General features: G+C 29.0%; 1 protein-coding gene across 4 annotated transcripts in view; it reads right to left on the bottom strand.

The window, feature by feature from the left end:
- Positions 1 to 21274, bottom strand: part of LOC107451508 (uncharacterized) — a 161314-nt gene that overhangs the window by 43146 nt on the left and 96894 nt on the right. For all 4 annotated transcript variants that reach the window (XM_016067629.3, XM_016067632.4, XM_016067633.4 and 1 more), the window contains one exon: positions 10073 to 10119. In XM_016067629.3, coding sequence (XP_015923115.2) covers positions 10073 to 10119 — 47 coding nt within the window. The remainder of the gene's footprint in view (positions 1 to 10072; positions 10120 to 21274) is intronic.

Raw genomic sequence — 21274 nt, 5'->3', positions numbered from 1 at the left:
AAGATTTGCACTTAATTACGTTCGTGTATTAATTGGTTAAATTAGACGATATATTATATAAATATAGAATATTTATTATATCAGGCATTATATTAGTATATAATGATAATTCGACCAAATTATTAGACGCACTGTAGTTTTTTAATAATGACATGTTTTGCACGAGTTTATTAGCAATACTTCTATATTTAAACATACGTGTAATGGGTTTTTATTCAGGAGGTTTTAATGTATGTACTTCCTATTTGTATTTATTTTTAACGTATTGCATTATGATGTTAAACAAATAATACACGAACGTAAACAAGTGCTAACTGGTTTCAATAGCGTAAAAACAATAAAGCTGTATGGTATCACCTGATAATTAAGATTTTACATAGAATCTTTGGTGCGTCTAATAATTTGGTCAGGGACTGTATGTTTGATCGCGAGCCTGCATATTTCGCTGTGTTTTTGAAATTTGAAATAGGCAATTGGCAGTAATAACCTCCAGGCATCATTTGTCCGAAGAACTGCGATGATGATTTATTGGAAGATTAGAGGCAGGACAAAGTGACCAGATGTGAGTCCTTATGTTGTTCATAGTCTACAGGTTCTAACCACAGGTTTGACATAAATAAGGTTCAGCCAAATGCTACGACGAGCGATATTTATAGCTATCCTCCACTGGAAGATTGGTGTCAACGTCTACTGTGCATGGTTAGTTAAGTAGACGACAGTTAATTAGCGTGTTACTCCACTAGTTGGCCACAGTTGGACTCAATATGGTTTCTATGAGAACGTGCTCCGAGGGACCAATATTGGGATGTCGAGAAATTTTTAAATATAGGTCCGTGTCAATATCGGCCTTTATAGAGCCAACATAGGTCTTATATTGGCAGAAGAATGATAATAAAATATCGCACAATTCTATATGGGTCAATTACCGGGCTTGAATTGACAATTGCTTGGGCAATTTTCACAGATGAGTCCAAGTTTAGCCTCCAAAGCGATAATAGACGTTTTGGAGAAAACCCAATATCATCTATCAATGAATGTCTGTCTATGTAGTGGAGTGGTATAATCTTTGGGTGGTACTTTTTAGATTCCAAACTGACACATCTCATTTATTCATTTAATACATACCGCCATATTTAATACTTTTTATATTATTCTATATCAGGGTGAAAATCTTTCAACCACCTTTTAAGTACTTTGTAAGCACTATATACATTAACAAAATGCAAAATAATTTTCAAAGACTTTACGTGATCACAAAACTAGTTTCTGACAAACAACTCCTTTCTTGATTGTCTCTATAAATAAATCGAGAGATTTTTCGGTTCGATTTCAGAGGGTGGCAAATGAAGCCAGCAGAGTTGTACTGGAGAAGGCTGGAATCTCACCGAAGAACTCAGCTCAGTAGACGCACGTGCGGACTCGCAAGTATTTCATCAAACAAATAAAATGATTGGCGCTTTCATACGCTATGGAAAGGCTAAAATGGATTGTGGTTGAATGAATTGTGAAAACGTTGAATAGAACTATGAGAAAAGCACGCTTTTGCATAAACGTGGCGAAAATCGACATGATAAAGAAAAAACTCCATTTTCGAAAAGGGAAAATTAAGCTCTTTTTAAAAACGCTACGCACCAAGTATATTATGCTATTTTATATTATTATATGTTATATACCATTTTGATTAAATTCTATGCGTGATATTTTGAACTATAGTCATTTTTGCCATTTTTCATTTTATTTATGATAGCCAGTGTAGTTTAAAATTATTGTTATTAATGCTTCCAAAGTCAAAGCTGTTGCTTCGAAAGGGCTAAGTTACTGCTCCAAATTGCCCTTAAGATACTATCACCAGTAATTAATTCACAATTTTATATCCTTTTTATATTATTAATTTTTTTGAAAAATATTAGTTCTAATAAAAGTCAGTTTTTTTAATAAGTCAGTTTTTTTAATTTTAGCCTATGATTTAAAAAAAAAAGAAAGAAAACGACCAGTTTTTTCTGGTCTGGTTTAAAGTCCGGCAAAGCTGATCCTTTTGTTAAAGGGCAAAAGCATGGAGAGAATGTGTTAAGGATAAAATTAGGTATTTTAGCTAAGATTTTAATAGTTGTATTGTTGTCTTCTACATGTATTTGTGCTGTCCTATTAAGTGCCTAATAAAACAAAATAAGTAAAAACCTTGCTTAAGATAAATTTCTTTTTCTATAAATAAGATAAATAGTTTTAAATTAAAATAGTTAAAAATCGTCGGCAAAGGAAATTGAAACATGAATCTCTCTCAAAATGCTACGAATTATATGTGTGAGTGCATGAGAAATAAATAAACCAAATAATTTTATTAATTAATAAATTTTTTAAACGAATTCAGTTCAGTGTACAAGCATGCTAAACCGTAAACGGTTCATTTTTTTGGTATTTTTTTCTAATATTGCCAAATTTCACGGTCTTTAAAATTCCGTTCTTTTTTTTTTTCTCAAAAAGGCCCATATTTGAAAATATATTGGCGATCGAAATGGGCTACAGGTGGCGTAAAGCAGAACTCTCTACCATTGGCAACACTTCGCGTGCTTTCACCATTAGCGTGTGGAGAGTCATAGAAGAAGGAAGTACGTTAATTTCTGTCTTGATTATCATATAGATTAAAATCTTTTAAGTAGGGAAACTACATGGAACAGAAAACTACATTAAACATAGTTACGAAAAATATTAAGAAAAGGAAAAATATCGTAGCTCATTTCTATACAACTGAAAAGAGGAGTAGAGGGAAGGGAACAGGTCTTCTCCCCAGATGGTGTATTCGAGCGTTGCGATCGCCTATGGCGAAAAACAGAAAAAATAGTGCATAAACAGATTTATGTAGACAAAATTAAGCACAACTCCAATCTCTTGCTATATCTGTGTTTGTAACAAAAGGAGAAAATGAAAGTAATTTTAAGCTGAATTGATATAAAAAATTAGTTTTAATTTCGTGAAGAAATTAAAATACATTTCACATTTTTTAACACAATTCACACCAGTTTATTATTTTTTTTCCCGAATCCCAAAATATTTATTTTTTATGTGTTTCTTTAAAGTAGAGACTTGTATTATTTTAAATAAGGTCACACTTAGCTTCAAACCTTTAAAAATATGGTGAAAAATATCATTTTACTAGGATTTCATCAACATCTTATATAAAAGCATGTAAAGTTGTTGCATAAGAAAGGTTGTCATTTATGGATGATAAATATGCATTTATTTTTATCTATTTCAAAAATGTTTCTCTTTTTCCTCCCAAATCAAATTAGACTTTTTGACTATTGTTAAAGCTTGTTGCTAAATTAAAAATGTACTATTTGAAATATAAGACATAAAAAAAATGTCTTATTAAGTCATCATTTAAATATTAAAATATACATTTTTAAAGATTATTTTAAAATATTTTTAAATTCCTTATTTTATTTCACATCAACTAACTTTCTAGAACAAAAAAAAAAGAAAAAAAAAACATTAAATAAATAAATAAAAATAAAGAAAAAAAGAAAAGAACATTTTATGGTATATTAAACGTAACAGAAATAACTTCGTCAATCAATTTGTTTATTTATTAGTTTGAATTTTTTAAGTTTATGACTGGGAACCCGAAACTAAGATTTATAAATTATTACTGTTCAATATATTTCAATTTTTATTATTTTCAACAAATATGCTAGTTCATTCAAGAACTGTATGAAATCAATGAATTTTTTTTTTTACTTTCATGTTTTGCACGAGTTTATTAGCANAATTACTTTATTTATTAGTTTGAATTTTTTAAGTTTATGACTGGGAACCCGAAACTAAGATTTATAAATTATTACTGTTCAATATATTTCAATTTTTATTATTTTCAACAAATATGCTTGTTCATTCAAGAACTGTATGAAATCAAAGAATTTTTCTTTTTACTTTGTAGAAGAATTAATTATTATAAAAAAATTTTTTTACAATATAAAAACTTTTCTTTCTAAAAATATATTATAAAAATGTTAAAAAAAAAATTAAAAAAAAGCTATATCAATTTGGGTGAAATTTCAAATTACAGAAAATTGCCTTCTGAAAATTTTCTTCAGCCCTGTGAACAGATACTTTACTTTTTAATTATAATTAAAGGCACATTAGTATGCTCTCAAAAAACAAGCTGAGTGCATTTCAATCTATGTATCAAGCTCATTTATCTTCAATTATTTGTAAGTCTTGTTAAAAGGACAATAACTTGTAAATATTTTGCTCTTGAATTAAAACCATTTGATCTAGCATAATAAATTCTGAAATAATCTAACTCGGAAAAAAGCCAGATTTTTCAAGTGGGCCAACCGGTTTTTTCAGACTGGGCCCACTTTGGCAAAACCTGTTAATCTTATTTTATTAATTATTCAACTGCAACTAATATTTTGAAACTGTCTGGAGAGTAAGTCACGATGCATAGCCAGATTTTTCTACAAAAAATAAGCACCTTTTAAGTACTTTTTAAGCACTCCGAATATATTTTTAATCACGTTCCAAAAAAAAAAAAAAATCATAATTAGGATTTATACCATAATAAAAGGTATATCTCACCACTTCAGTTTCTTGGGATAATTTATTTATGTAATCTAATATTAACAACAATTCCAATTTCCAATTTAAATCTTCAGCGATACAAAATTCAACCCTTTTTAGCAAATATTCGAAAGCTAATTTTTTAAAGGGATTTATAAATAAATAAATAAAAATTAAAATCAGGAGAAATTCGAACCTTGAAAATGTTATCTTCTAAGTTTTTTTCATAAAATCTTAAGACCAGACCACTGGCAATATATTAATAAATAAATGTTTTAGTTTGGCAAAAAAATAGGTAAATTTATTCCTGAGTATATGATAAACATTATAAAAAAAAAAATCTATTCCAAAAATTTAGCAATCCTTTAGCATTGAAAAAAATTTCAGTCAAAACTTCTTGAAATTTAAACTAGCAACAGCACTGAACACTTCTAAAAACAAATTTATGTTTGATGTATCAAGTAATGGACTAGCTACGTAAACTGGCATCAATTTACTGACATTACAGTTACTTTGCCAAATAAAAAAAAAAGTTAGGGTGGCAAAAACAAGTACTTAAATGGACACTAAGTGTTCCCGTCAAGTAACATTTTTTCTCTTTCTCACTCTGGTTGAAAGTAGAAGTAACAATGTGCATGCGCCCTGCTAAAAACAAAAAAGAACTGAATTTTAATTGTCAGTCGATGTTTAGAATTTCATGTAGCTGTTGAGCTTTAAATAGAAATGTAAGCTCTTTCTTTTCCTTTACTAAATACTTTAAATATACTAGATTAGAGTGTTGATTTAGAATTGTTTGATGACTTTTGATAGAATTTCTGATAGTTTTCGCTTTCTGAGGAAAATTATGGAGAAGCTGTTAAACTATTAAAAGAAAGATTCGGTAGAGATGAATTAGTTATAAATGCTCATATGAACAAATTGCTAAATCTCTATCCTGTTAAAGATGCTAATAATGTTTTAGGATTAAGAAAATTATATGACACTTGTGAAGTACAAATTCGAAGTTTAGACTCAGTAACTTCCAGAATGTATGGACATTTATTGTACCCCATTTTGATTAAATTAAATCCAGAAGAATTAGCTTTCAGATTTAACCGTAGAAAATTAGATAATACAAATCAAAGTGATTTCGATGTAATGGAACTGATAAATTTTCTAAAAATGGAAATAGAATGTAGGGAATCTGTTTCATTCCAAAACTCAAGGGTGGATAGAAAGAAAAACTTTATAAGGCTGTGTAGCCAAATCTTTGAATCAAAAATAAGCACTTTTTAAAAACTTTTCAAGCACTTTACAAAAATTTTCAAGCACTCAAAAAATTCATATTCAATCAATGATATTATTGAAAACAAAAACTTTTTATAAACAGTTTTAGCGTTAAAAAAAATCGAAACAATCAGTACTTTCCCACATCACCGAGTGAATTCAACTTGACACTGAACTCAGAACAAAAGTACTCTTACCCCCTACGTCAAAAAAGTGTTAGAAGTAAAATAAAATAAACAAGAATAAAATTAAAATAAATTAAAAAGAAAAAGATTTCATAAGGATCTGACATTCTTTATCCGAATTGGAGCACTCGGGTTTCGGTTTCAAATATGCGCGCATGCACAAGTCATAACGTGGAAGCAAACTCCCCATTTTTCGTGAAATGCATGCGATCCACCAGATATCACTGAAGCGAAAAAAATATTATTCGGAAAAAAGCACTTTTTAAAAACGCCAGCTGAAAAAAGCACCTTTAAAAGCTTTTAAAAATGAAATCCCCAAAAAAGCGCCTCTAAGTACTTTTTACAAACGGTACGCACCCTGTTTATTAATCATAATACTGTAGCAAAACAGCAATTTGGCAATTCACGTGAGTCACCTCGAAATCAAAATCGCCCTTTCAATTCAAATGTAAACAAAACAGTAGAATATTTAGCTCCTGTCACAGTAAGTAATTGTATCTTTTGTAAAGAAACTCATAGTTCGGAACACTGCAACAATGTAAATATTGATGAGAAAAAGGATTTGTTAAGAAAACAAGATCGTTGCTTTTTGTGCCTTCAAAAAAATCATAGAATTAGAGACTGTAAGAAGAGGACATTTTGCGATATATGTAATCATAAACATAACAGAACAATTTGCTATCAATTTGGCAAAGCTGAAGATAAAAACAAAAGCTGTTGCTGCAGCATGTAGCAGTTGAGCTATAAACTGAAATGTAAACTCTTTCTTTTCTTTTATAAAATACATTAAATACACTAGATTAGAGTGTTGATTTAGAATTGTTTGATGACTTTTGATAGAATTTTTAGAATTACTTTGATCACTTCTTGATAAAATTTCTAGAATTAGATATTATAGATGAACCACCGTTAGCTCTAAGTGCTATCCCACAAAGCATGTAATCTTACGGCAACCTTGTCTCGGAATTTTCTTTTTATTGTCACGAAAATGTTTATACTAAAAACCTTTTTTCAATAAAGTAAAAATACTAAATTCTCAAACCTTTCATCCTAAAAGGATTAAAAATTTTTTTTCAAAGCTCTTTTAAAAAGTATTATCACTTAGGTCCATAATGACGTTTTATCTGATGTCACACCAGCCATATGATCAAATTGCATTGTCCATTAAAATTTCAAGACAAGGTGGATTTTAGCTGAGCATACAAGACTTTGCGAAAAGAAACCTCATAATTAACTAGATTTAAGATTATTTTCACCTTGAGATTAGCTTTATTAAAGGATATTTTCACGTTTGAAAATCCTAAGTCAATCTTGATTCAAGGTTTTTATATAGAATGTTGTTTTACAAGTTTTTGGATTAGGGTAATGCGCATAGAATAGAGCAAATTGTCATAGATCTCGTCTTAAGGTTAGAATTTTTACACGTAAATCGCATAACAAACCTTTTCAGGTTCACAAAAGGTTTTTGCTGAATTAAAATAAACCTTATTTTGTTATCTGGGATGTAACTTTAAATTGTATTATTGCCAAGAGTGAGGAAAGTGACTGCTTATTAGTGTTAAATTTATTAATTTCTAAGTGAATAAGAACAAGATTTGAGTACCTAAGCAACTTTGATATGTAAATCCAATAGATAGCTGATACGTTTTTCCTATTATTTCTCATAGTGTTGCATATAAATGTGGATATCATAGCTGCCAACCTTAGGAACCAAAAATTAGGAACACTATATGCAACAAAATTATGCACCAATTACGATAGTAAGACAAAAATTTAACTATTAAATATTAACATTAATTGACAAATATTTAAATACCTTAAGTAAATTAGTACAACAAAACTATAAACACTATCCTTTGAGGGAAATTTATAATATTAATATTTTATAATTAGGATTACCGGTATAATAGTTTAAAAACAGCCATTACCTTTTAATATATAATTATTCTTCTCCAAATTATAAAAGACAGGTAAATAATAATCTACATCATAAGCAAATATTTCTGATGCAAGTGTTTAAATACTGCAATGCATTTTTTAAAAAATAATAATAGTTGTTTAAGATTCAATTTCGTGAAATGATCAGCAACAGCTATGAAATAGTATTTTCCAATAAAAAGCTACTAAAAATTACTTCTGCACAATAATCACAAGAAGCTTGTGGCGATCAGAACTAGGGTTTAATTTCAAAGCAAAAATACTGCAATTTTAGGAAAATTCGGATTTTTTTATAAAAATATCAGATTTTCAGATTTGATTTAAAAATTAGTAACAAATCCGAAAAATTCTGAACAGTTGGCAGCTATGGGATATCATTGGAGGGATATAAATGAAGATTTTTTTAACCTTAGTTTTATTTTTTTGTTTTGTTGTGCAGTGTTAACCCAAGATCCATAGGAAAATTGGGGTTACTTTACCCACCTCTTACAAATTTTAGCAAATGTCATAACAACTGGTACAGTGAGACAGACTTTTAATACTAGGTTGTATTTTTTAAAATGTTGTTTATTTACATTGCATATTCGGCAAACCTGTTCTAGCAATGTCAAACTAACCTATTTTTATTCATTATACTTTATTCGTAAATCATCTGCAATTTTGTTTAAAGAAAAAAATTATTGGCAAAATATCAGATCAGATAGCAATCAGTTGTAACCACACCTGTATTGTAAATATAAATATTCCAATGACTCAGACTGCTTTTATTCTTATGACTGATGTTATTTTACTAATATTTTCATCATTGCTCAAGTTCTGTTTACATTATTGTCAGTATCTATGTTATGATTTGATTTTATTGATTAACAATCTATGTCTGATTATCTAACTTCTGTGTAATTCCTTTTTGTGTTTACCAGATTATGTATAATGATGTTTTATGTGTCTGAAATAATAAAATGAGCAAGACTCTCTCTAATCCTATTTTTACCTTATTTCTTGTATGTTACAATTCTCTAATTCAGAGAATGGTGAATCTTTAATAACAAAGTATGTCCCAAACGAAGTAACACTATTGGCAACCTTTTCACATTTATATGAGAGAAAATTAATATTCCCCAATAAAACTGCCAGTTCAGAATTAAAGTTTTCAAAATTAACTTCAATACTAGCTGATATACTTCATATGAAAACTAAGTTACTCTATTCAAGAATGATTTTCGCCAAGTGGTAGAGAAATGCAAATTGAAAAAGCAGTTGTAGGCAATAATATTTCAATATTTTGCCAGAATTTAAACACATTATCGTATGTTTATTAGGCATAATTTATAAATTCATATATATTGATGGATAAAATTATTCTGAATTAAATTCATAAATCCAAAAATGAAATATAGTTTTGCTATCACAGCATTAAATGTAAAAATAAAATCTTCTAGAAAATATTGTAGAATTTAAATTTAGACATAAATAGAATATATGGAAAATAAGAGAGAATATATGGAAAAATAGAAGAAAAAAAAGTTCCACAGCTGCAAATTCAAAAAAATAGTTCAGTGAATTTAATAAAATGATATATAATTTATGTAAAACATTCCTAACATGAGGATTTTTTATAACCAATAGAAGGAAATAAAAATATATATATATATACATCCGATAAAATGATTAGTACAAACTTAAACTGACTGATATATTCTCTATTATAGTCTTCGAGATTTAAAACTAAAAAACTTTATTTTTATGTTAATTATTTTCTCAAATTCCCAAATTTCAATAAATATAATTTTGAATAACTCAAATAGTTGTAATATGATCATAAAAATGCATATTAAATTTAATGATAACAAAAACTAAATATTTTGAACCAAGTTTAAAAGAAAGTTTTCAATAAAAAAAATTAAAATTTTAGAGTTACATTTTTTAAAAAAGTTACTTTATATTTCACTCTTACTTCGTTATTTAGTAATATTACAAACATAAATTCTCAAGTGGAATTCTTAAATTTCTCAATGTTACAGAATTTTTTAAAATCGACATAAAATCCAGTAAAACAGACAAAATCCAGTAGAATTGGTAGCACTGATTTAAGAAAACTATGAAGCACAAAAATTAATTTTTACCTGCTACAACCCCCAAAATCTTCAGGTGGATCACTCAAAGAGGCAACCTACAAAACAAAAACAATGTTACATTAAAATCAATAAAGAAAAAAATTAATGAAAAAATTTATTTCAGTTATTTAATACAGGGTAATAAATATACAGGGTTCTTCTGTGATGTTCATATTTAAAGACTTATATTTTACAGTTAATTTTCTTCAATTTATACTTTTAGAGATCTTGTATGGAACTTAAGTATAAAAAAATATTCATATGAGGGTTTACAAATATTTAAGTAATAGAAAAAAAGTTGTTTAAATCTGTCAAATCATATTTCAGGTAAATTATATCAAAGGAGATGAAAGTGAAAAAGAAGTTATTTTATATGAATTCGGAAATAAACAGTGTTACTTCAAGAAAGTATTTACGTCTAATCCTTAAACTGCTTATTCACAAAAAAAACTAAGGAGAATGATTACAGAACACACTTAACATTAAAAATCAGAACCAGCTTAATTTCATAACTAATATAACTAAAGTTATAATCCTGTTGTACTGTACATTTAATTTAGGTGATCAACAAGAAACTTTGATACAAGATATTAGTGACCACATTGAATAATTATTATAACACAACTCAATCTATAAGAAAAATTACTTTTTTGAATATTAAGTAGACAACAAAAAGAGACAGAACACATAAATGCTTTTTTGTCCGATATGTATGTTTTTCCTCATTTTTAAAAACCATTGTCCTCTCCCAAAATAAGTATAAATATACAATGTTACGAGTGAATGATATGATGCAAGTTCATTAACAAACAAGTGCTCAGAGTGATGCTAAGTTTGGTAAATTGCAAAGCAGTAAGTTAATGTACAATTATTAAATAATCTGAATCATCCAAAGAAGTCACAAAGTGGCAAATAAGATGTGGAGAGTCTATATACAAGTTTATCTCCACCTTGTAGTAGTAGTAGTAACAGGTTACTTGCAATAGTAACAGATAACTGTGTCACTAGAGTAGCATGAAACTGAGCATGTATTTAATCCATTCGGACTGCCCTTCAAATACGTAATGTCATTTAATTTTCATCCACTGTATTAGGATGAGAAACTGCACACGGTGTGTCTTAACCAAAGTTAAATGAAATACAGTGGTACCTCGAGATACGAGTGCCCTGACATACGAGTTATTTGAGATACGAGCTATCGAACGAGCGAAGTTTTGTTTTGAGATACGAGCGACATTTGAGATACGAGGAGCGACCATGCAAGCCCTTCTCGTCCTCGACAATGCTCCTGCTCAACCACCGAACCACGAACATGACATCCTCGAAGAGTTCAAGTTTATAAAGGTTCTCTATCTAACACTACTCCTATCCTGCAGCCCATGGATCAGCAGGTGATTTCTAATTTTAAAAAGCTGTTCACTAAGCACCTGTTTCGGCGCTACTTTGAGGTGACAGAGAACACAAACCTCACCCTTCGAGAGGATGTTAAAGTGGAAGGACCACTTTAACATCATAATATGCCTCAGAATTATTGATCAGGCCTGGCTGAGTGTTACAACGTGGACCTTGACCTCTGCATGGAAGAAACTGTGTCCTGAGAGAGTGTGTAGCCGAAAATTGTGCTGTGGCCTCAGTCTGTAGCTTCGAAGGATTCGAACCCGAAGTGCCAGTGGAGGAGGAGATTGTGTCTCTGGGAAAATCTATGAACCTGGTGATGGGTGAGAGAGACGTGAACGAGCTCGTCGAGGAGCACTCTCAGGAACTGACGACCGAGGAATTACAAGAGTTACAGTCGCAGCTGCATTCGGGAGTTCTGCATGAAATTGGTTTCCAGGAAGAGCCAGAGGTGGAGGAGGTTACCTCTACAAGTGATATAAAAGAGTTCTTGGGAATGTAGGAGAGAATTTCACAGTTCATGGAAAAGAAACACCCCGACAAAGTTGCAACTGGTCGTGCATCGGAGCTATTTAATGACACTTGCCTAACTCATTTCTGCAGCATTCTGATAAAGAGGACGAAACAAACCTCCTTGGACAGCTTCTTTTAATCCGGCTAAAAAAGCAAAGACCAGTGAAGAGAAAAGCAGTGACTAAAATTAAGCATGCAGTAGCATTTAAGTTGTGTGTAAGTGACCAAATACAAAATATGTATTTACACTTTGTAAAACCAGTTTTTTTTTGCTTTACATTCTCTTTTATTATGTTTTTATACAATATTTGTCATTTATAAATACATTTTTCTTATTCAAAAACACGTAACAAAAACAATTGGGGGGTAGCATTTTTGGGGCTGGAACGGATTAATGGCATTTCAATTAATTTCAATGGGGAAAATTGCTTTAAGATACGAGCTAATTGACATACGAGCAAGGTTACGGAACGAATTAAACTCGTATCTCGAGGTATCACTGTACTCTTACACCTAAAAAATTAGAAGAGATTCTGAATTTACAAAATCAAAATAATCTGTGCAGAGATTTTTAAAAAAATCCACTTTGAACATTTTTGCGCACGAAGTATGATATTTTGGAAAATCTGGCGTTGTTTTATATCAATAGAAAGGAAAAAATGATATAATAATAATTTTTCAGTTGTAATTCTATTAAACTTTTATTATTTCAACATTTTATTGCTGATAAAATATGAAAATATAATATAATTTAATTATAATTACATCAATTTAAACATGTGAAGCATTATATCTACGAACAACGCTCAAAAGGTGTTTAGGATAATCCGGGGAATTTGCAGCAACCTTATTCATTTCCCAGGAAGACTTTAAGAAATTAAAATCTACGCACTCCATTGCCTGCTCCCCAAAAAATGCTAATCCTTCACCGTTTTTGTCACAGAACTGTTCAATGTGAAAAAAAACTGCATGAACCTTTGGTGTAACGCTGACACCTAAGTCCATGTAACTCTTTTTGAAAGCTTCTATACATGCTTTGTAATTTTGGTCAAGATTATTTCCGAAGCATGCAGAAACCACTTTTTTGAAGTCGTCAAATACTTTAACATACTTCAGTAATGCTAGATTTTTAAACTGGCGCAGAAGGTCTACTTTATCCAAAAGTGTTTTGCATGCATTTCCTTTAAACCCAAAACATTCTCATCTGATTTCACGCTGAACGTGACAAGCTTCAGTCCATGTCAGCGATTCATTTTCACGCTCTTTCAACATATGCATGAAAACAGTNGCCATCCACGGCCAAAAATTCAACCACACACAATACGTTCATAGGACGGAACCATAAAATGCATTCACAGATCGTAATTTTGACCTGAACCAGAGAACGATCAATCTCCAATTCAGTACCCCCAGAGGTTTTGATTTGTTATGGGAACATGGAGGACTTTGTGACTCGACAGATTTAACGTGCTCCAGTCACCATTTACTACACGGGGAGTCTTCGACCGGCATGACCCTATGAACCAGGCTTAAAAATTTAAACTTTAATATAGCCCTCAAAAAAGTAAAAGAATAAATAAATGAACAAAAAATCAAAATAAGGCCTTTTTGAAGTGAACTCCAAGTTTTAGTTGCTAAACGCTTGCATATAATATTTTTGTTTTAAATTTCTTAATATGAAATTGCTCAAGCTGTTGATTAGTGATAGCGAGCTGGATAACATTCAATATACTTTAATTAAGAGAAAATTAGTTAATGATATAATATACGCCAAAATTGATTATTTCCTTTAAAAAATTTAAATTTTTTATTTTTTGTAATTCATATGCAATAGAAATATAATCTTTTGCAGCTACGGAGTCTTATTTTCGAACATAAACTTTACTTAAAATTCAACTTTGTTTAGGAGCAGATTAATTGTAATGTCACGCATCAGTGTTTTCATCATAGAAAAAAAATGGGTGAGAATTTCTCACCCTTTCTCAAAAACAGGGTGAGATTTCAGAAAGTTAAGTGAGATTTCCAAAAACTTAAAAAACTCAAATAGACTTGGAAAAAAAATCATTTCTTTTATTATAATACATTTTTAACGTCTTCTATTTTTTAAAGCATTGAATATTCTTGCTGCATCATCATGGAAGATTTTGCCTTTACTAGGTATTTGTCCATCTTACATTAGTGCATAAAAAATTTGAACGTCTTACATGAAATAACCTTACCTACGGTTAACGCGTGGTTGCAGAGAAATGTGTTCTGAAAGGGGTTCCGTGGTTCGGTTGTGTTCTGTTGTTCGAAAAGGTTCTGAACAATACTGGTAAATAGGGAAGCTAGATAACGGAGCAAATGTTGAAAATAGTGAGAGATCCAGGAAGAAAAGTGAAACGAATTTTATTCTAAATAGCGTAATTCGAAGCTTCTTCCAAAATGCGAGAAATTCGCGAATTTTGAAATTGATTTATAGAATGCGCGAATTTCTCACAGTAATAATTTTTTAATGCGAGAAAAGAAAAAAATATGCGAGATTCTCGCGGCGCTGTAGTGAAAACACTGTAGAATGAATAGTCGTTTAACTCCAGAATCCTTAAATTTCCTTGCAGCTATCCCCTCATCATACTTAGCACGCTTACCGCTGCACTCGAAGTTCTACTCATTTGATTGTGCAGAAAGACATATTTTTAAAAATTCACCTCCTCCATCAATACCCATTTTTAAGTGAACAGTCAGTACACCTCGTTTATTTTTCACATACTGAACAAAAGCAGGAGCATCTTTGCAGTAAACTCCAAGCGCAGGAGCATCCGAGACTTCATCGCCTTTTATATGAACGAAAGGAAATTCCTTAAAATCAAAATAATCGTTGACAGAATGAGCTTTAAGTTTTGTTTTTAATCCTGGTTCAATTGCTTTTCTACTTCGTGTACACACACGAATGGAAGCTGCTACTTTTAAAGATTTAAGTTTTTATTATTTTTGTTTTTTAAATAGTGCTTCACCAACTATAATTAACAATTAATAAACTTCTAATAATTATAAAATTTATTATAAAAGGTTATTATGAATATTTAATACAAATATATTTTTTTTTCTATTTATAAGTATAAAATGATGTTAACATTTTTGAAATATCGTACTTCGTGAGCAAAAATGCTCAAAGTGGATTTTTTTAAAAATCTTTTCACAGATTATTTTAATTTTTCAATTTTTATTATCTAAGAACATTGTAAATTCAAAATCCTTTCTAATTTTCTAGGTGTAAGAGCATTTTATTTAATTTTAGTTAAGGTGCATCGTGTGCAGTAAACCAAGCATTTAGAGAGTAATGCTGCAGAAGGTTGCATGGTCAATATAGAGATGTAATGTAGAATTAAGCATCTCTATGATATAATCTGTAAATATAATCGAAGTTTTTGACCCACCCACAAACACAAAAAAACCTGGGTGGGTTTTCTTAAGGAAAAATAAATAAATAAATAAAAAATTATTAAACCCAGACTCAACTGGATTTTTTATAAACATAATCAAAATAGATTATAATAAAGAATAAGATAAAAGAGAAATAGATTTAAGAGATTCCATATTTATCTTAAATATATTGATTCTGGAATTTTCAAATCAAAGCTAACTAATAGTTTAAAGACTAATTCCTAAATCTAATAAGAAAATTGTTAAATAAACAGTTAGCTGGCCTAAAAAAGGCTTACTATAACTAAAAAAAGAAGCTGTAACTTATGAATGCTTAATAATAAATAAATAAAACAGAAAATAGCATATTTTTCTGATTCCAGAAAAGCCCAATAACACCCACCCAGGTCGGGTTTTTTTTTTTTTTTTAAAGAATCCCTTTTTATTTTTCAAACCCTGAAATGGTGATTATCAATAGAGTTAGTAATTGACAAGTCCAGAAACAAGCACAACAGGTACAGAGGTGCAAGTGGCAAAACATGGTTTTGGAGCAACAAAAAAGCAATTTTGAAGCAGCAAAACAAAGATTTGGAGCATATTTAATAAATAGAATTAAAACAAGAATTTAATAACAAGAACTTTTAATTTTGTTCATTAATAACATATCTTATTTTTTACATTTTTTGAAGGTCCCTGCATTAACAAATTAAGTTTCTTTTTGGTACCTTCCAATGCTGTTAAATATTTTGCCATCCTCGACTTAGCCTCAGATAAGAGGATCTGTTCGCGTTCTATAATCGGCATGTCTTTATTATTTTACCCATCTTTAATATTTTTTTCAGCTGCGGCTAAGAGATCCTGAGAAGCCATAATTGTTTTTGTTTTTTTTTTGCAAATCATTTTCAGCAGCTTTCAATCTGCTTTCTTCAGTTTCAGTGTTTTTCGCTTTTTGCTTTCTTTTTTCTCAACCTCTAATCGAGCAGAATAATTTTTAAATGCTGCACGAGCCACTTTAATCATATCTTTGTTAACTTTAAAGTTATTTAAACCTCTATTTTGTTGATATGTAACACAACTTCTCTCAAACCATTAACACTATGCAAATTTAAACTTGCCTTATAGTAAAGTAGCTTTTTGTTCACACTTAAACCTCTATCAACATCAGCATTCCCATGTGCTACACACAAAAGAGCTTTGTTATAAGAGGATATTTGATATTTCCCAAATTATCTTTCTTCACAAAATAGTTTTTCCAAAACACATCAATTTGTGCATATTCATTTGAGTCAGAAGAATAACCTTCTGGTTCCCCATGTAACCTTGCCCCCTTCATCTAGTAACAAAGATGCCTCTCCAGGTTTTATAATGGATGGGGTTACTGTTGCCAGATATCTTATTGACTTAATAGAAGTTTCTTCCATTCTCATTACAGGATGCAACACTTTAAGAGGGCACAGTAACCTATTTTTTAGAGGCAATGCTTTTAATAAATTTTTTGTGCATGCCAAGTAAAAAGATCTGACACCTAAATACATAATTTTTTTTCTGAAGAAGATAAGGATGTCATCACCTTTGTGGTATCTAGTCCAACATCTATTAAATTTGAATTTTGCCAAATTTCTGCGTTTTCTACATCCAATGATTTTAAGTCCTTTCCTGACAAACATGAAAACCAAAACTCTTTAAAAAAACGCCCTAACAATGCTTTAACTAGGAACACCATTTCATCATACAGCAAGTGAATCAATGGTGTTTCAGTGTGGAAAAGACCTAAAAATTTATTTAATATTGCCGAAATATTAAAAAAAAATTTAATAAATTCAACATTGAGTGGCTCATACTATTTTTTAAATTAATAATTACTTTATTTAATTCTGTAAAAGGTAATTCAAAACTCTAATTAATTTAACTATTATTTAAGGTTATCGAGTGTAATTTTATTAAAATTTAAATAAATGTTATTTGTAATAGTATATTCAACACAACATTAACAAGATTAATATTGATCATACCAAATTTATAAAAATATGTAAAGAATTAAGCAAATTAAGAAAACTTTAATAAATTTATATTACAAATGTAAATTAGTCAATTGCCCCTAATAAATTTTTATTAAAATTGGTTACTTATAAAGTATTTCATTAATGAAATGATTAAAAAAAATTAAATAATTTTTAAATGCAAATACAATGAGTATTGAAGCTAAAAAAAATTTGTCAGAAGTAAATTATTATATTGTCTCTACACTCATAATATTTAACAAATCTGTGACAATTAAAGTTTTTTACATCAATTGTTTTAAATCAAATCATTAAAAGATGAATTGAAGTATTTTTGAATGAAAAATCTTAAAAACATAAGATTTTTTGCTGCATTTAAAATATTGAAACCCCCTCTCTTCATACTTATTTAAAATCTTGCCTCTAAATATTATTAAGTTATTTCCTAAAACAAAATAAGAGCACTGAAAATTTTGAAGGTAATAATACAACAATAAAATGCAATAAGTAAAAAAAAAAATATTAGTAAAAAAAAGTAATAAAGTAAAATAATTGTTTAAAAACAATATGCAATTAGTGGATGGTCCCTCAGATAAAAAATTTACGTTATGAAACTCAATTAATTCTTATCTTTATTAAATGAAATGAATAAAAGGGAGATGGAAAGTTTGAGGTTATGAAGCTTTGTGATTCTTGACTGTTCTGAGGATCAACATGAAAATATGTACTTAGTGGATGGTCCCCTAGTTAATTCAAAGATCATGGTACTAATCTATAAATAGAATAGCGCAAGAAGGCCATTAGCTTGCCATTGACGAAGACGATGGCACTTCAATAACGATGAAATCAACAAAAGAAAAAAAAAATTCTTCCGCTATTAAAATTTGGTAATGTTCAGTTGGTCCCCAAAAATTTTTTGGCGCAGATTCGGTGCAAATTTAGCATAAAATGCCGTTTCTGAGCAGTAATGCGAAAAAATATACCGATTTGGTGCAAAATGCGCAGCACTTGAAGCCTTGAAGGTAGAATGGTCAGAGTGCAATTATGAAGTTGAGAATTTATAAAAGCAAACTAACCAGCATCAAATAAATGACCAGGGTTTGAAAAAACCCAGCCCACATGGGCATTTTTCAGGTTTTTTCACGATACAATTAAATTTCCCCAAGAGATAAGTGCTTTTATAAATATATTCAACATACATACTTATATGTACTAAAGATGAAAGTAAGAGTTTCTCCAAGAGATAAATGCTTTTATAAATACAGTACGGAACCGATTATCCGGAACGGTCGGGACGATTGCTATTCCGGATAACTGATTTTTCCGGTTTTCTGAATCGCTACAAAAAGCCGTTTTTTTTATTGTTAAACCCAACTAAAAAATTGGAAATAATCTTAAAAATAAGAAAAAACGATGAAGTAATACACTAATGATTATTTCCAAAATGATGGTAAGGTAAACATCTTTAAAAAAAGAAAGAAAAATCGTAAAATCTTATGAAGAAAAAAAAATTTCTTTTTAAAAATGGCGAGAAAGTTTATCGAATTTCTTTCCGGTTTTTGGGTTTCCCGGTTTTCTGATTTCCAGATAACGGGTTCTGTACTGTATATTCTACATTCATACTTATATATATACTAAATATAAAAGGTATAGTACTAACGGAAAAAATAATGCTGGGCTATTACCAAAGGGATTAATTGAAGAAATAGTTATGAGAATAACTATTTTAGTCATATTCTGCTTTCTAAACGTATAATGAATTGCATAATGATAAAGTTACTAAAATGAATTTTAGAAAAATAAAAAGCATCATATGATAAGTAATTAGTTTAAAATTATGAATAAATAAACACATAATTTGTTTAAATTTAATAAATAGAATTTCTAGAAGCATTGTATACCTTTATGAAATGAAATGCACACATCTTTTGTGGCACATGGTACGTTCATTTCTATTTTTCAATGTATGGGCTCTTTATACTTCTTAAAATGTACAAAAAATTATCAATTTTTTTTTTATACATTATGCTTTTGAAATGAAGGAAAAAGGATAATAAATTTTGAGCATTTTTTTATTTTTATTATTAAGCATTTGTAGTTAATCTAAGTATATAATTTCAGATTTTAATGAACATACAGAAATGATTATTAAATTTAATTATTAATCATGTACCAATGAAAATATTAGGAATAACCCTAATCTACAATATGCATTTACCAAGCGAGCAAGATGTGACGAAAAATATAAAAAGTGGTAACTATTTTATTTGTTAAAACTAAAATTTTAGATAAACAGTTAAATTTTAAAAAATACAGTTGTTAAGATAGAAATAAATATAAATCGAACCATTATAAATGTGTTTTGGTAGTAAAATTGAGTATTTTATTACCACTCTCTATACTTTTAAGCGCAGCCTGCACTACTGATTTACAGTCCATTAACCCTTTCCACTCTAGAGGTGACTGTTAGTAACCACTGCTGCCTGTAAATACCCACCACTCTAATTGGGAAATTTTTTTCATCTTAATGTTTAGTAACCACTTCATTCAGTAATCTCCGGGTATTATATGGTAAGTTTGTAAAATATCTTGCAAAATGTTAGCAGTTGCATCCATTTCTTCAAATGTTGAAAAGACTGAGTGCAAAGGGTAATAATTTCATTACATATTCACTATATACCTTTCTTTGAAAACTAGCAAAATTTTTAAATAATAAAATACAATTAGCAAATATTACATAAAACACATTTTAGGTTCTCGTTAAAATGTAAAATAAATGTTCATTTAGTTAAACAGTGTATTAAATTAAGATTCTTCCTGCAATATTAAAATAAGTTTTATGTAAGATAGCTGCATAGGCTTTTACAGTGTAAAAATAATCAGTTTCAGGGTTCATACTCAAAAAGAATAAATATTTTCCCAAACTTATTCAGTTCTCCATGTTGTTTTACGCAAAATTTCAATTTTTTTTTTAAATTCAATAAAATTTATATTTAATTAATAGGTAAATTAGAATTATTAATAAAATAGCGACGCGAAGAAAGCATTAATAAATTATTATTACTTTTAATAATTCAGGTGATTTTGAATTTTGCCAACTTTGATTAGAAATAGCCAAGGATTCATAGAATAATTAATAGAACAATCATTAGAATAATCAAGGTTTTCCATGTCGTTTTACGTAAAATTCCAGAATTTTTTTTTTAAAATTCAATAAAATTTATATTTTATTGAAAATAAGAAAAGGTAAATCAGAATTATAAATAAAATCGCATCTCGAAGAAAGCATTAATAAATTATTATTACTTTTAAAAAAAACAGGTGACTTTAATAATACCAACTTTGATTAGATATAACAAATCGTCAAAACTATAAATGTGACTAAAAGGGAAAATAAGAAAGGTAATTAACTTGGCAATATTAAACAAAACAAAAAAAAAATAATTTTATAAGTACAAAGTTGAAGAAAAAAATAATAAGAATGCATAAATAATCTGCTTATAATATTGAAGTTAAATAAAAATAAGAAAGGGAATTTACTTAGCAATATTAAACAAAACAAAAAATCAATTTTATAAGAACAAAGTTGTAGAAAAACATAATAAGAATACATAAATAATCAGCGTATAATTGAAGTTAAATACTATTCATTCAACGTTTTTAAAAACTAAAACGCAATAAACAATTAAAACCCAATACATTAGCATCAATAAAAAAAAATTTATTATAGAAAAAATAAGCACCGCTAAGATTGCAAAATTTAATAGAGTGATACTAATCTAAAACGAAAATAATAATTAGAAAAACATATTTTTAAGTTCAATTATCAAACCATCTTAAAAAAAACTAACAAATATATAAAAAATCCATATTTAATTAAAATGAATCCATATTTATTAAA

The sequence above is a fragment of the Parasteatoda tepidariorum genome, chromosome X1 (genome assembly GCF_043381705.1).
Source record: "Parasteatoda tepidariorum isolate YZ-2023 chromosome X1, CAS_Ptep_4.0, whole genome shotgun sequence".
Lineage (NCBI taxonomy): Eukaryota > Metazoa > Arthropoda > Arachnida > Araneae > Theridiidae > Parasteatoda > Parasteatoda tepidariorum.
The sequence above is the reverse complement of the archived record's forward strand: the minus strand, read 5'-3'. Positions and strand labels throughout refer to the sequence as shown.